This window comes from Exophiala xenobiotica (genome assembly GCF_000835505.1).
Source record: "Exophiala xenobiotica strain CBS 118157 unplaced genomic scaffold supercont1.4, whole genome shotgun sequence".
Lineage (NCBI taxonomy): Eukaryota > Fungi > Ascomycota > Eurotiomycetes > Chaetothyriales > Herpotrichiellaceae > Exophiala > Exophiala xenobiotica.
This window is the reverse complement of record NW_013562491.1, coordinates 1152898-1167851: the sequence shown is the minus strand read 5'-3', so window position 1 is coordinate 1167851 and position 14954 is coordinate 1152898. Positions and strand designations below refer to the sequence as shown.

Below are 14954 nucleotides of genomic sequence, written 5' to 3'. Positions count from 1 at the left end.
GTACAGGGGCACCGGGACAAGGCGGCTGGGACTCTCGGGCACCTACCGGGTACGTTGGTGGTATCAGTGTGCAATTTCTTGGGGATTCAACGCCTAAGGGCCAGATCTCGGTGCGTAAGCCACCTAGAACAGCCACAACACACAGCCAACCAGACCAGTGCCGTGCAGACCCGAAATCTTATCATATGCCAAGCCACTCCTCCGGAAACACTTTTCTTCCGCCTTTGGAGAACTTTTTTGATGACTTGTAGTTTTGCAGGCCATATGACCGCAAAGCAGGTGCCTTTGTATGAGAAGGTCTAGTCAGATTGCGGTCAAACATCTTGTTCAGAATGACCATCTGAACTCGCGCGCAACTGCCCAGAATCAGCCGACCAAACTATCGAGTGGAAGCCTCAGCCTGATCACTAGCGCTTTTGATTGTGGTCATGTTCTAGACGCCAAACAACCAGGTTACTGAGCCTGACCACAGTCTTTAATACTACTCAACGATTGCAGGATGGCCGTCTCACAGTCAGAGATTTGCGTGATACCCGGCGGCTCAGCCTTTTCCGGCTTCCGTCGTCAGGCACTTGCGTCTCAAGTTGGCGTAAAGGATGTTCAAGGACAATACATTCATTACGTTGAACTTATCGACGACCTCGACACAGAACACCGGACTCTTCTGGAAAAGTTGTTGACCCACGACTCTGATGATCAAAGCCTCGAAAAACAGGATGGACCATCCCAAACATTCTATGTACTACCCCGACCAGGAACCATTTCCCCCTGGAGTACCAAGGCAACCAGCATTGCTCATGTTTGTGGACTTCGAAAGATCGTCCGGAGAATTGAGCGTGGAATCAAAATCACTGTCTGTTCGGATACTGACAAGTCCTTGGATGTGTCTACTTTGGATTTTCTTCATGATCGAATGACGGAGACAATATCAGCACAAGAGCCTGACCTCGACTTACTCTTTGTTCACCATGAGGCGGGCACGTTAGGCACGTTCGATCTTTACAACGGTGGCAGGTCACCCACCGAGGTTCTGGAAGAACTGAACAAAGACCTTGGTCTGGCACTAGACGCCTCGGAAATTCAGTATCTTGCTGAAGCATATGCCAAAGATGGATCTGTTCCAAGGAATCCGACGGATGTCGAACTATTCATGTTCGCTCAAGTCAACTCGGAACACTGTCGACATAAGATCTTCAATGCAACCTGGATTATCGATGGGCAGACCAAGCTAAACACCCTATTTGGGATGATACGGAACACACATAAGGTGACGAGTGAGGGGACCATCAGCGCCTACAGCGACAATGCAGCGGTTCTGCGAGGTAGTAACGGAAGCCAATGGGCACCAGATGATTTCAACGGGCAGTGGAAGTCCATCAAGGAAAGAGTCGATATCCTTGCCAAGGTCGAAACGCACAATCATCCAACCGCTGTCTCCCCTTTTCCAGGTGCTGCCACTGGGTCCGGTGGCGAGATTAGAGATGAAGGAGCCACTGGAAGAGGCTCGAAGCCCAAGGCAGGCCTCACAGGGTTTTCCGTCTCTGATCTGCTCATTCCAGGCCATCGCCAACCATGGGAACTTGATTACGGTAAACCTCACCACATAGCAACAAGTTTGGACATCATGCTTGAAGGCCCCATTGGAGCCGCAGCGTTCAACAATGAGTTTGGTCGACCTGCAACCACTGGATATTTCCGAACTCTCCTTACCGAGATGATGACTGGGAAAGACACTTCTGAAATCAGAGGTTATCACAAGCCGATCATGATTGCTGGTGGCGTTGGCACCGTCCGACCTGAGCTCGCGCTCAAAGATCCTGATCTTGTCAAAGATGGCGCAAAATTGATCGCAATGGGTGGACCAGCCATGCTTGTTGGCTTAGGCGGTGGTGCTGCTTCCAGTATGGGTTCTGGCGAAGGATCTGCAGACTTGGATTTTGCCAGCGTACAACGTGGCAATCCAGAGATGCAGCGTCGGGCACAGGAAGTCATCAATGCTTGTGCCGCTTTAGGTCCTGACCGAAACCCCATCCTTTTTATCCACGACGTCGGTGCCGGCGGACTTTCGAACGCCTTACCAGAGTTGGCAAAGGATTCAGGACTCGGTGCACAATTTGAACTTCGAGAAGTCGATTGTGCAGATAAGAGCATGAGCCCGCTCCAGATATGGTGCTGTGAGGCGCAGGAACGGTACGTTCTGGCTGTCCACCCAGACGACATGAACAAGTTCAGATCAATCGCCAACCGAGAGCGTTCTACGATCTCCGTCGTAGGGCACGCTACCGACAAACAAATACTCAAATTGACCGACCGCAACAATCCTTCAAGTCATGGGCACCAAGATCCCATTGATTTGCCAATGGATGTTCTCTTTGGCAAGCCACCCAAGATGACACGAACAGTCACGTCAAGAAAAGTCGACTTGCCAGCCTTTGACACTAGCCTGAGCATGTACGTACCGCAAGCTTCTACCCACGGTCTGTTGGAAGAAGCCATCGATCGAGTCCTCCATATGCCTGCAGTCGGTTCGAAGTCCTTCTTAATCACCATCGGCGACCGCACTGTCGGCGGCTTGACGGCCAGAGACCAGATGGTCGGGCCATGGCAGGTTCCGCTAGCCGATGTCTCTGTCACAGCTACATCCCTCACGACTGGCATCAAGACGGGCGAAGCCATGGCTATGGGCGAAAGACCGACACTTGCTCTCATGTCACCTACTGCATCCGCTCGCATGGCCGTCGCCGAGTCGCTAATGAACCTGACAGCTGCAGACCTCCCCGACCGCCTCCACCAAGTCAAACTCTCCGCAAACTGGATGTCCGCCGCTTCGCACCCGGGCGAAGGCGCAGCCATCTACGAAGCCGTCGAAGCTCTCGGCATGGACCTCTGTCCCAAACTGGGCGTCGCCATCCCTGTCGGCAAAGACTCCATGTCCATGAAAATGAAATGGCAAGACAAAACAAGCAATCAAGCCAAAGAAGTCACCGCCCCTCTAACCGTCGTGATCTCCGCTTTCGCTCCTGTACTCGACATCAAAAAGACATGGACTCCACAGCTCAAACGGTACAACGAAGTCGGCGAGTCGACACTGTTCTTTGTCGACCTTGGCCTCGCCCACCGCGCCATGGGCGGCTCCATCCTCGCCCAGTCGTTCAAACAAATCGGCGACGAATCGCCCGATGTTCGCTCCGTCGACCTGTTCAAAGACTTTTTTGACGCCACCCAGCAACTACACGAGCAAGACCTTGTCCTAGCCTACCACGACCGCAGCGATGGTGGCCTCTTCACCACGCTTGCGGAAATGTCCTTCGCCGGCCGTTGCGGCATCGAGATCATGATCAACGACATCTGTCCGACACCCAACACACCAGACATCATATCGTGCCTGTTCAACGAAGAACTCGGCGCGGTCTTCCAGGTCCGCAAGTCCGACGAGAACCGCTTCAAAGCCTGCTTCGCCACCTGCGGCCCGCCTCCAGGTCTCATCCACAAGATCGGCCGCGTATCCACGAAATCCAGCACCCAGAACATGGCAATCTATCACGGCGGCAAGCTGATCTACCGCGCGACCCGCTCGGACCTACAACAAAAATGGTCCGACACCTCATACTGGATGCAACGCCTGCGGGACAATCCCTCGTGCGCCGATGCCGAGTACGCCAACATTTCCAACGATGCCGACCCGGGCCTGAGCTACAACCTCACCTACACTCCCAAGGAGAACATCAACAGCTACAAGACCAGCCTGCTCAGCATCGTCCGGCCCACCGCTCGTCCCCGTGTGGCTATCCTGCGTGACCAGGGCACAAATGGCCACGCGGAGATGGCTTTCGCATTCGACGCCGCCGGCTTTACGGCCGTGGACGTGCACATGAGCGATATTCTCGACCCGAAATCCCACCAGACGCATCTGGGCATCGACCATGACCTGTCCAGCTTCACGGGCCTCGCGCTCTGCGGTGGCTTCAGCTTCGGCGACTGTCTCGGTGCCGGACAGGGCTGGGCCAAAAGCATCCTCTTCCACCCGGGCACGCGGCGCAAGTTCCAAGCCTTCTTCGAGCGCAAGGACACGTTCACCCTAGGCGTGTGCAACGGGTGCCAGGTCTTGAGTAAACTCAAGGAACTCATTCCCGGTGCGGACAAGTGGCCCAGCTTCGAGCGCAACGAGTCCGAGCAGTACGAGGCGCGTGTGTGCATGGTGCGCGTGTCCGATCCGCCAGTCGACAGCGGCGTGCCGGCCAGTGTCTTCTTCCATGGTATGGACGGATCGAGTCTGCCGATCGCCGTTGCGCATGGGGAAGGGCGTGCGTGCTTCACGGATACGAATAACAAGGCGCTCGATGCGTCGTTGGCAAGTGGTTTTGCCAGAGACCATCTCGCGCCAATCAGGTACGTAGACAACAATTCGTTGAATCCTACGACGACATATCCGGCCAATCCGAATGGTAGCCCCTCGGGTATTGCTGCTGTAAGAAGTCAAGACGGCCGCGTGCTGGCGCTGATGCCTCATCCTGAACGGACAATCTTGCAAGGTATTGGCAGCTACATTCCTGAGGGCAAGACTGCGGAATGGGGTGAATATGGACCCTGGGAGAGACTGTTCCAAAGTGCGAGAAGATGGGTTGGATAGAGGACGACCGACGAAGAATCGATGTTATGATGCAGGTAGAGTAGGAGGGCCGCAAGGCTGACTTTCCGGCAAATGTAGGCGGTACGGGCACAGGTTTCGATACCGACATAGAACAAGATGTGATGTTTGACTTTTTCGATCTTTTTGTTTCTCCTGCTATAACGGCATTGCCTCCACATTACTTTTCATGTATTAATAGTGAGTATGCATGTAGTTACACAGATGCAAAAATGTAACCCGAGATGGAGGACGCACCGCTGAACCCGGTCCTAAAGTCCAGCAATGCTCTCGACATCTTTGACGCCAATGTTTGTACACGTCGCAACCTCAACCAACAGACTTCGCACCTCGATTCCCTTTCTTCGTCTAAGGACCTTGGCCCTTTTGATGGCCCAACCTCTTTAACGTGACCAGAGGTGATCCAAGCTGTCTATTCGTGCTGCATAGATCATGTCTACCCACAATCAGGATCCATGCAAACGTACTTTGAGAGATCTGATGAAACAGAGTCCAACTGTTGCCGGACGTAATCTTCACTGCTTCGAATCTCTGGATTGTTGTCTTTTTCGACCTTCGTAAATGATGGAAACATCTCATCACTGAAACGGTCATCCACATCAGCTTCCTAAGCCTTTCGGGATCTTGTAGTTGGGCCATTCGCTCGGCCGGTGGCGATAGCACCGTTACTCCTCTTCTCGTCTGAAGGAATCGTGTGCGGGTCTGGGAGAGGAAGATCCTTCATGGCAATCAGAGCTTCCTTTCCAGTATTCCTCCTAGGTCTTCCTGTAGCGCTCTGCTTTCTGTAGGTCGCGAAGTAAAAGGAAATGAAGAGCAACAGATAAGAACTAAGGATTCCCATGCCAGCGAAGGCGGCAAACTCTTCTCCTGCACAGGTACCGTAGTTTGGCGCCCAGGGGAAATAGCTGTTGGCGAAGTAGGTGTAGGAAGCGAAGTAGACGAAGAACAGGTCGATGACGAACTGGATGATTTGGAGCATGGTGATGTATTTCTTCCACCAGATGCGGACACCACGGGCAGCTTGGAAGTAATACCTAAGCTACGTCAGTGCTGTTCAGCCAATTGTAGCATTTTGGCACTCACCAATACATGACGACGTGGACCGTCAAGTTCAACGTGATAGGCACCCAAGAAACAGCAGTGTGGCCAACGAGTTGCGTGTAGCAGAGGAGAGCGGTCGCGCCATGGTGATAAGTGTGGAGGAAAGTGAGTGGCTTCTTCTTGAGGACGAGAAAGATAGTATCGATGAGTTCGAGGTATTTGGTTAGGTAGTTCATCTACGCAAGTCAGAAAAGCTCCGGAGAAAGCGCAGTGGCCAGACTCACGTAGTAGAGCATAACCAATCGATCGGTCCAACCACCGTTGTAGCTACAGACGGCGTGGAAAATGCCGTTTCGGACCACTTCAGGCAAAAGTTGTTCGATGAAGAGCGCCAGAAGACCACCGCTGATGAGGGTCAAATAGAGATTGTGAATCATGAAAGGGCCGTTGAGGACGAAGGGTTGGCGGTGTTTCATCAGTTCCCGTCCGCCAAAGATTATGATATAGTAGGAGACCAATGCAATAACCGTCTCTTTGAAAGTCGACATGGGCGTCTCGCCTTGTTCAAACTTGAAGTCGTCAGGAGAGTAGCCAAAGATGGCCTGGTAGCCTTTAGCGAAGATAGGCCATAGTTCGATGCCGAAAGGTCGATCGAGAGTCGGTAGAGGAAGAGACTTGAGCGCGTCCATTGTGAGAGCACGCGATTGCAGGCGGGAAAACAGAGTCTTGAATGCGCCCAACCAGGCGGGCGAGAGAAGGAGCGACAGAAAGTGATTAGCAGGCTCTGGAAGGAAAGAATGAAATAGAGCCGAAAGACAACAAGAAGTGAAGAGGTGTTGCGGAAGGCCGGGAAAGGAATCGAAGTGGTTTAATAAGAGGCCGGGCCGTAGGATGGGGAGCGGAAGCAAGATTGAGGAAGCGGGTGCACGGTGGAAGATTATTGTTGAATTTCTCAAGTCTACGGAGTATTTCTTTTCTTCGAAGTACGAGCGTAATCAGGGGGAAACGTACAATGACGCGCGACATTTGCCAAGTCCCCAGTATAGCCGCGGCTTCCCATTGGCAATTTGTTGCTTGAAAGTGGTTTCCCTCAATCTCCGATCAAGCAACCAGCCGCAATCCATGGCGATTACCGCGCGTATTTCGTGTAGATACGATAGGCGCAGGGGGAAGACAAAGATTGTGGTCAACCATTGTGGCACTGGAAGAATCACATTATTTAGTTATCTTTCGTGCTCGCACCCGCTTGTCGCTTCTGAAGCATTGAAAAGAGTGTTCAACCTTGGTCCAATCACAAAATTCTGCTTTACAATACACCAATACCAGGCACCGTACAAGCGAGACTGCAATTGAGCAAAAGGCTGCGTCTGACGGAGGTGAGGCTGGGCCCCATAAGCGTGCATGAACCGCGATGGACTCTTGATGAGCTCTGTCACGATCTCGTCAGACAAGTTCTTTTTTCTGTATGGCCTTCACCTGCGCCCGTACGCCTGAATGATGCTTTGCAGCCAGTCAGAAGACAGCCTTTTAGCTTGTAATTCTCAGGTGACTTCAAGATTGAACTTGAATTCCAGGACTAAACACCACCTACCAGGAAGTGAACCTCAACAGACTCTCCTCTCTAGCCTATTGAGCTTTCTCGACTCACCCTGCGCCATGGCTTCCCTTTCAATCCTCCGTCTCGCTGCTCGCCCTAGTGCTTCCACCCTGTTTAGACCCTGCACACGAACGATCAGGAGAGCTCCTCTCGTAGCTCAATCCATTTCCGCGAAATCTCCTTTCAGCTCGACAGCCGTTCACAGAAGCTCTGGCCACGAGGACGAGACATTCGAAGAGTTTTCAGCAAGGTACGACCTATATTGAGCTTGAGAGGCCACAACGGGACTTCTGCCGGCCGCGCAGACCTATGTGAACAGATACATCTGAGCTCGGCTGACACAGCGCAATGCAGATACGAGAAGGAGTTCGACTCTGTGCAAGACGTCTTTGAGCTGCAGGTATGGGGCGGGAAAGCTTTCATAAAGAGAAGGAGCAATTCTAACACAATCACAGCGAAATCTCAACAACGCGTTCGCTTACGATCTCGTCCCTTCGCCCGGCGTTTGCACTGCTGCACTGAAAGCCGCCAGACGTGTCAATGACTATCCCACAGCCGTCAGGATATTCGAAGGTACGTCACCACCCTGCCGAAACAGACAAAGGTAAAGAAAGCTCACAACCTCGTTTTACAGGCATCAAAGCGAAGGTCGAGAACACCCAACAATACGAGGAATATCTGGAAGAGCTGAAACCCTTACGTGAAGAGCTCGGCGTTAACCTGAAAGAGGACCTGTATCCTGGCAACAGCGACAGCCCTCATTTCAACCCGTAAATGCCGACACGGTTTGGGAAACGGAGCTGTACATGGAAATAGGTATCACCACGGTTCGCAGCAGAGGGAGCGGTCGATCGTCGATATTTCTTGACAGCATGCAAGAGAGGAAGGCTGGCAGCAAGTGACAGATAAGCTTGCGGCTGGCCTTTGCTCGCAAACTCCAACTACCTACGCTGTAGTTAAAATGTACAGTTTTGAAAGGATTGCGCCACTTTTTGTTCCTTACCTCTGTGCACTTCCTGACCGGATCGTGACATACATATCGGACTTACCTGGGATTTCGTCTTCATACGCCGTGCTTGAGGAACATTGGAGCTTCACCCAGGCGCCATGTCGCTCCGTGCAGCCTTGATCTCGAATAACCGGCGCCGCATCACCAGAACAAAACCGAAGGATGAGTACAGCGCAATACACCTCAACTGAGTGCTCAGTTCGACATGCCTGCCGTTGTGCCCTGCCCTGCCTCCTTCCATCATTAATCCCGTGATCACCTCGGAATGTATGGACAGCTTGGTCCATACCGCATGAATAGCTTTAAACATCACTTGCGGCATGCTCTCCCTCAATCGCCGTATGCTCCCCGAACCTGGCATCATATCGAGGGATTTTGCAAGCCTTCCAAGTAGTTTTCAAGGTATATCGTAATTGATACGTCTGGAGAAGGATGGTGGTAGGAGCTGAAAAGCAAGGAAGAACAAAAAGAAGTATAATCAATCATAACCATGTTTTCGTCATAAGTGTACCTCTCATAGAAAAGAGAGATACTCATCGTCATGAGAATAAAGCAGAGAAAGGACTTTTCCCCGGGCTTTTTTACTTTCGAAAGTTCACCAATCTCTCTTCGCGCGCTAGTGATAAGTGGTCGGCACAGAGTCTCTGACCACTTCACCTCACCATCTCCTGTGCTTTGTATCATATAACGCACGCTCTCCTCTCCTCATTCAGCCTGCGCCATGACGAGCTCTCGAAGAGCCCACCTCCACCCACCCGACCGATCCGGGCCTTCATACTCTTCCTCCTCTCCATCCCGTCTCAACCACTTCTCCACCTTCCGACGCCAACGTTCTTCTTCGTTCCTCTGCCGCCTGACAAACTCAGGCCCGACATCAAACTCCTCACTCAACCCCCACTCGTCACCACTGCTGTGGCCTCCATCCGCGTCGCCAAAAGAGCCTCGTTCCCCTTCACCTATCTGCATACCCATACCCTGCATCTGCAAGGTCCCACTGCGACTCCTGGTCTCATCCTCTTCCTTCAGATCCTCCAACCCTGCAAAAACATCCTCTTCTTCCTCGATTTGTACACTACCACCCCGTAGCCCGGCCGTCGTACCGTCCGAGTTCTCTGCCAACTTCAGCCAGCGCATCTGACTCGGATCGAACACCATGCCGCCCACGACCTGAACGCCCGTCACGCTCGATCCGACATTGGATATCAATGCTAGATTTGCCTTAGTCCCGGGACTTGCCTGGCCTTGGCCGCCATTTCCTTGAGGACTGCCCCCTCTGGGATGAAAATCTGGCACATCAAACGGTGCCAACGCATTCTCGTTCCCTTCCCACCTAAAGAGCAAGGGGTTGTAGTGCATGCCCTTCTCCGTCTTAGGTCTATTGACGTCGTTGCCCAGAGGCTTGATGAGATGCGGCTTCTGCTGCATCTTTTCACTCTTCTTCTTCCTCAGACTGCCTCCTTGGTTCTGGCGGGAGGCTGCCGTGGCCGATTTCCAGTTTGTTGAGATCGGCTGCAGTGGCTCGCCGCGCATGTTCTGGAAAGTCATCGAGATTTGGCGCTGCTCGCGGGCGTTACGAGACGCGGCGGTATCGCGGGCAAAGCGGGGGATGTTGGTTGTATTGAGAGCTGTTGTGGGAAAGTCGCTCTTGGGTGGTGAGAGTGGTGTGGCTGGGGTGGGTGTGTCGCTTCCACGTCTTGTGCTGCCGAGTGATGAAGTAGACGGATTCAAGTGTGAAAGACCAAGTTTACTTCGTAGACTTCGTGGCGCACCGCGACCAATTGGTGTCTTGGTGAACTTGGACTCGAGAGTGGCAGACGTGGGAAGGTCGTCGAAAATTTCAAGTTCACTCCCGTCACCGTAGTTTCGTCGCCTGGCCGGCTTGGTGATTGTCTTTTTAGCTTGTGCGGCCAGTTCGGCAGGAGCAAGATTACTGCGTCCACCACGCCCAGGTGTCTCAGGTCTGCCTAGACCAGCAAGACGGGACAAGGACCTCTGCGCAGCAGACATACTGTCTCCTGATCCGTCTGACCCTTGCCCACGATAGTGACGTGTGGACGTGGGTTTGATGCTGATGTGCTGAGACTGGCCGGCTGATGCACCTGCCGGCAGAAATGGCACTGCGGGCTTCCTGGTGTCTCCGATGCGTGACTCGGCACGATCTGTTGGAGTCTTCGGCCGCGATGGGATATTGAGACGGCTACCTGCTTCTTGCCTGGAAGGAGGTCTAGCATATGACGAAGGGGTCTTGGTGGGTGACTGCATACCGCGCATGACGGGCATGGACCTTTTCGCACGCAATAAATCAGCATTAGTGGTTGTGGATTGCTGGTAGCGCAGATCGGGTCGTGACTCAGCGCCCCGGAGAAGTCGTCTGCTGGGCGTAGAAGGAGTCGAAGGAGTCGAAGGAGTCGAAGGAGCGGGGATTGCTGAGACAGATGTGTGGTTTCCAAGTCGAGAACTGGGACGTTGATATGACGAGATTGCTGCGCCGGTTTCCGAGACAGGTTCGAGATTGGATCGAACACGTTCATGTCGTTCAGGTTGAAATCTAGGCAACCTCGATATCGTGGGACCTGGGATTTTGTTGCTCGTCGTGAAGTTCAGAGTTGTGGTCGTTCTTTTCGATGGGCTGGCGGGCCTTGTCGATTTATGCTTGACGTTTCGGTTGAGGGTCAACTTGGCAGGATCGAAGACTTCTCCATCGCCGAGCTCAAGACCAGTGAAGAAGTCATCTTTACCAGAGGGCCGTCTAATGTCATGTCTGACTGCAGAGTGACCAGGGGATTCAGGTTCGTGTTCTTGTTGTCGCTTTTTGAGTTTGTCTTCGAACTTGATAGGCCCAGTAGGGAGAACAAGGCCGTCAAGTCCTTCATCTTCACTTTCTGCGGTGAAGGCGCTGGAGACACTAGGACTCAGCGCTGAAGCAGAAGAACTGCGAGCAGATCGACCTCCTCTCTTTGTTCCAGCGTGTCTGGTACCTAAGCTGCCTTCAGCCCATTCGAGGTCAAAGTCATCGCTTTGTTGCGGAGTCTGAGGTGCCTTCCTCGTAGACAGTCTCAGTTGACCGTCAGTAGGCAATTCAAGATCTTCTTCAATGTTTTCCATTTCTGTTTTGACAGGGGTAGGGGGCTGCTGAAATAATAGTGGCTTTTGAGGAGATCTGTGCTTCGCAACTTTTATAGTTGGCACATCTCCAAAACCTGCATCCTCCTCTGTGTCGCGGAAGGCTTCCAAAGTGATGGGAGTGGGTGCTGTTCGAGACTTTGGTGATCGTACCGTCTTATCGAGTAGATCCTTCAACTCGGGAGTTTTGGGTGAGGTCCTGAAAGCTGCACTAATTTGACGCAAACTCTCTGATAGATCACGATCATCGTGTTTTGCGAGCTTCAGAGGAATGTCAGTTCCTGGCAAATCCAGATCTTCCGACCAGTCATCGGCAATTGCCTTCTTAATTTCTTTCCCCTTGAGCCGTCTGATAGTTCCACCTTCGAGAGCTGAACGCGGCACGTTTGAGGGTAGTGGTATCCCTTTGCTTTTTGCTAGAGCTAATGCATCCTTGATGGAAGCTTGTTCATCCACTACCACGTCCCAGTTTTCATCCCCTTGATTTGACTCTGAGCGCATCGACATGCGGGAGGACACCGAATCTCGGTGATTTGTTTGAGGATGTGAAACGATTGAAGTTGCGGTTGAAGCGGTGCGAAAATGTACATCTTGTAGGTTTTCAAAGTCATCGTCGTCCCAATTTTCCACGTCTGGCATCTCGACTGGCGTTCGCGGTCTTAGCGTGAGTGGTTCCATGGTTCGGGTGTTTTTCTCGTGGTAACGTCAACGAGAGTCGGATTATTAGGGTCTCGAGAAGGCACAATGCGACATTGGCAATAGCGAAAACATAAGAGAGAGAACCGTAGAGTCGTTAGGGTTCGTAACGGCGTGAAAGAAAAGTTGGACAGTAGTGTGACTGATCGACGTGAGTTGTTTACTGCTCCCCTTGGAGGGGATGTACCACCGGTAGGGGGCAGTCAAGCGGACTTGAACGGCCGTCTGTATGATGAGAAATGAGAATACTGTGAATTGAGATCTATTTCTTTGAAGTCACCTTTGCGGTCTGGTAGGAGGCTGGTCGGGCTTTCTGTGGTGGAGATCCGACACAGACGCAGGATGCGGTTCAGAGAGTTGGCCGTGCACGGAGAAGGAAGAAAGGAAAACCAGTGGCAGGAAAAGGCTCCTTGACCTGTGATTAGTCGCAGCAAAACGCGCTACGCGTGGCCGTAGAAGAACAAAGTGGTCTGTGCACGAAAGGCGGGCGATTGGGGTAACTCACTCACGCTCACAGCTTCAATCTTTGACAGCCGTCACAATGATAAACCCCACCGAGATCTGCTGCCCGAGACTCTGGTAACTTCGAGGATTTACAACTCAAAGTATGACACAGTCAAGTCTGCGAAAGTCAAAGCCATGGCAACTTGGGTCGTTCGGCTAACAAAAGCCGATAAAGCCAAAAGTCCCATTCTAGTAAAAGTTTCACAGAAAGAAGGTGGGCACGACTTGGACCTTGATCTACTTGCTACAGATGGAGATGCTGCGTACACAGGGAAAAGTAACACAGATATATTATGATTTTGTCCAATCCGAGCTGATGATGTTCCAGTCCGACAGCGGAGTCTGAAGAAACAGCGAGCCCAGAATTACGATGGCAGCGATGATGACTGGAATGCGATCCTCTGCCACGTTTTCGGGTGCAAGACAGGACGAAAGATCAACTCAGCACAGAAGGAGAACCTCGACGTAACATGTTCCCTGTCAGGCAAAGACCCCCGCGGTACTCTCACAATTTCCCTTCGAAACAAGGTCGAGGATATTACCCAGCAACTGGGATCCATCCAGTTGCCTCAGACGGAAGAGACTGACGATATTGATCTGTTCGGATGGGCCATCCAAGCCATCGACAGACGCGATGAGTTGGAAGAGGAAGCCAAAGATTTACAAGAGACGGCAAAAGCAAAGAATGAAATTGTCACGAATCTACACAAACAGATCGATGAACTAGTAAAAGCCAAGGCCGAGCACGAACAGCAGATGCTCACGAAGTTCACTGCTGTGTTGAATGAGAAGAAGCTCAAAATCAGAAATCTACAAAGAGTCCTGTCGACAGCGCAGGCAGATCCAAAAAAGCTGAAGGAGCTGCAGTCAGCCGGTGGAGGTAGACATGGAGCACGTTCAAATGGTCGACGCGGAACAAAGAGACAGGCACAAGGACAAGATGAAGAATCGGATGAAAGTGAGGGCTTTGACAACATGGATGTTGACGCTGTGGTCAACAATCCAGAGGAGCCCGTCTCGTCCGAGTCTGGGCGGTCGACACCGGAGCCCGAGGACACAGATGATGAAGACGAAGATCTTGACGCGCCTAACACATCGGAATCTCGACCAAGGACAAGAGGCACAGATGCTAGGAAGAAATCCCCTGCTCCACTACCGCCCCGGCGAGAGCTTCCTTTCCAGAAAAAATCTGGCGGGAAAAAGGATGGAGCAACTGAAGAGCCAAAGAAAGCACATACACCTCCCCCAACGGCAGCTGATGGTGATGAAGAAACGGCTAGCGAAGATGATGAATTATGAAGCAGGTACCAATCAGTCTCGGAATACAGTAATGTGCCGCAAATGTGGATCGAAGCTCATGTCATTTCTTTGGGCTGTCTGTACTCTATGCTAACTACTGTCGTGATCGACACGCAGGAACAGTGAGCACCCCATGTACTGCTGGCAAGTCATTGATTTGCAGCATTCCATCAGTCAGTTGAGGCTTCTCCGACTGATAGTTTGTCCTTTGATTCCAACCACCTTAGTAGTTGAAGTTTGGCGCATCGCGCTGGTTTGGATCGTATTGATCCATGCCATCGTAGTGTTGGTCGTACATCCTCTCAGCATGATCTTTGGCTCTCTTCTTGGCCTCGTAGGCGTCATACTCGTCCATTCCCTTGGTCTCGGCGAGCTTGTCGACTTCACCACCGACGAATCCGGCGAGGAGTTCTTTGGCAAAGGCATGGGAGACAGGCTTGCCTACGTCATCTGTCAGTATTGAGCACTTTCGTCGAGGAGCCTGCGGCTTACCCTCTTTGCGTTGACGGTCTTCGAAGAGCTTCATGCCCTCGAAAGCGGCACCACCAGCAATGACTTCGTGAGAGAATTTAGCCTGGTTGTCATAGCCACCGCTGCCATACACTTCTTGGTGGGCATTTTGAGCGTCGTCTGGTTTCAGTCAGCTTCTGCAGGACTTTGAGGTGAGGAATGGCGAGATGACCTACCCCAGCCGAACATTTTGACTGTATTGGAGTTGAATGGATGGATTGATTGATTGGTTTGGTCTGGTGCAAGTATGAAGAGCTTATTCCTGGTGTTGGTGATATGATATGAGATGATTCAAGAAGGGAGCAGGTTGAGCCAGGCTTATATATGCATCAAGGATGCAAGTGACTTACCCACCGCCTCCAAGAGTGAAAGGGCTACGCAGTCATTGCCCCTCATATCCTCCTGCTTCAATGGGACTTCACAATTGGACGCGTGGAGGTGGGCTCCACTGCAGCCTGTTACGAGGAGAGCTTCGTGCATTCCACTGGCCATTCAGCTTTGCTAACCATTGATGATGCTGTTTCAGC

The 14954-nt window shown here is 52.1% G+C and overlaps 6 protein-coding genes across 6 annotated transcripts; 3 read left to right on the top strand and 3 right to left on the bottom strand.

Moving 5' to 3' along the window:
- The first annotated feature begins 259 nt into the window (after positions 1 to 259).
- Positions 260 to 4769, top strand: PV05_06605 (phosphoribosylformylglycinamidine synthase). The gene has a single exon (XM_013459364.1). It carries the CDS (start codon positions 500 to 502, stop codon positions 4628 to 4630), a length of 4131 nt encoding a protein of 1376 aa, XP_013314818.1. The 5' UTR covers positions 260 to 499; the 3' UTR covers positions 4631 to 4769.
- PV05_06604 (uncharacterized protein) lies at positions 4698 to 6625 on the bottom strand. Its single transcript, XM_013459363.1, has 3 exons — positions 5974 to 6625; positions 5732 to 5925; positions 4698 to 5682 (listed from the first exon to the last, which is right to left on the bottom strand). Exons 1-3 carry the CDS (start codon positions 6376 to 6378, stop codon positions 5256 to 5258), a joined length of 1026 nt encoding a protein of 341 aa, XP_013314817.1. The 5' UTR covers positions 6379 to 6625; the 3' UTR covers positions 4698 to 5255.
- Positions 6626 to 7253: 628 nt separating this feature from the next.
- PV05_06603 (uncharacterized protein) lies at positions 7254 to 8288 on the top strand. The gene is made up of 4 exons (XM_013459362.1): positions 7254 to 7536; positions 7641 to 7686; positions 7742 to 7859; positions 7921 to 8288. The coding sequence occupies exons 1-4, from the start codon at positions 7346 to 7348 to the stop codon at positions 8058 to 8060; spliced, it is 495 nt and encodes a 164-aa protein (XP_013314816.1). The 5' UTR covers positions 7254 to 7345; the 3' UTR covers positions 8061 to 8288.
- A 480-nt stretch (positions 8289 to 8768) lies between these two features.
- On the bottom strand, positions 8769 to 12476 carry PV05_06602 (uncharacterized protein). The gene has a single exon (XM_013459361.1). It carries the CDS (start codon positions 12094 to 12096, stop codon positions 9001 to 9003), a length of 3096 nt encoding a protein of 1031 aa, XP_013314815.1. The 5' UTR covers positions 12097 to 12476; the 3' UTR covers positions 8769 to 9000.
- Positions 12477 to 12655: 179 nt separating this feature from the next.
- PV05_06601 (uncharacterized protein) lies at positions 12656 to 14158 on the top strand. Its single transcript, XM_013459360.1, has 2 exons — positions 12656 to 12895; positions 12947 to 14158. The coding sequence occupies exons 1-2, from the start codon at positions 12754 to 12756 to the stop codon at positions 13915 to 13917; spliced, it is 1113 nt and encodes a 370-aa protein (XP_013314814.1). The 5' UTR covers positions 12656 to 12753; the 3' UTR covers positions 13918 to 14158.
- Positions 13965 to 14945, bottom strand: PV05_06600 (uncharacterized protein). The gene is made up of 3 exons (XM_013459359.1): positions 14604 to 14945; positions 14410 to 14547; positions 13965 to 14358 (listed from the first exon to the last, which is right to left on the bottom strand). The coding sequence occupies exons 1-3, from the start codon at positions 14614 to 14616 to the stop codon at positions 14141 to 14143; spliced, it is 369 nt and encodes a 122-aa protein (XP_013314813.1). The 5' UTR covers positions 14617 to 14945; the 3' UTR covers positions 13965 to 14140.
- Between the last annotated feature and the right edge of the window lie 9 nt (positions 14946 to 14954).

Coding starts and splice junctions, on each gene's coding strand:
- PV05_06605 (XM_013459364.1), top strand. CDS start 500: ATGGCCGTCTCACAGTCAGAGATTTGCGTGATACCCGGCGGCTCAGCC.
- PV05_06604 (XM_013459363.1), bottom strand. CDS start 6,378: ATGGACGCGCTCAAGTCTCTTCCTCTACCGACTCTCGATCGACCTTTC. Junction 5,926..5,973: donor GATTGGTTATGCTCTACTAC/GTGAGTCTGGCC, acceptor TGACTTGCGTAG/ATGAACTACCTAACCAAATA. Junction 5,683..5,731: donor GTCCACGTCGTCATGTATTG/GTGAGTGCCAAA, acceptor GACGTAGCTTAG/GTATTACTTCCAAGCTGCCC.
- PV05_06603 (XM_013459362.1), top strand. CDS start 7,346: ATGGCTTCCCTTTCAATCCTCCGTCTCGCTGCTCGCCCTAGTGCTTCC. Junction 7,537..7,640: donor TTCGAAGAGTTTTCAGCAAG/GTACGACCTATA, acceptor AGCGCAATGCAG/ATACGAGAAGGAGTTCGACT. Junction 7,687..7,741: donor AAGACGTCTTTGAGCTGCAG/GTATGGGGCGGG, acceptor ACACAATCACAG/CGAAATCTCAACAACGCGTT.
- PV05_06602 (XM_013459361.1), bottom strand. CDS start 12,096: ATGGAACCACTCACGCTAAGACCGCGAACGCCAGTCGAGATGCCAGAC.
- PV05_06601 (XM_013459360.1), top strand. CDS start 12,754: ATGGCAACTTGGGTCGTTCGGCTAACAAAAGCCGATAAAGCCAAAAGT. Junction 12,896..12,946: donor TGCTGCGTACACAGGGAAAA/GTAACACAGATA, acceptor ATGATGTTCCAG/TCCGACAGCGGAGTCTGAAG.
- PV05_06600 (XM_013459359.1), bottom strand. Junction 14,359..14,409: donor AGACCGTCAACGCAAAGAGG/GTAAGCCGCAGG, acceptor CAGATGACGTAG/GCAAGCCTGTCTCCCATGCC.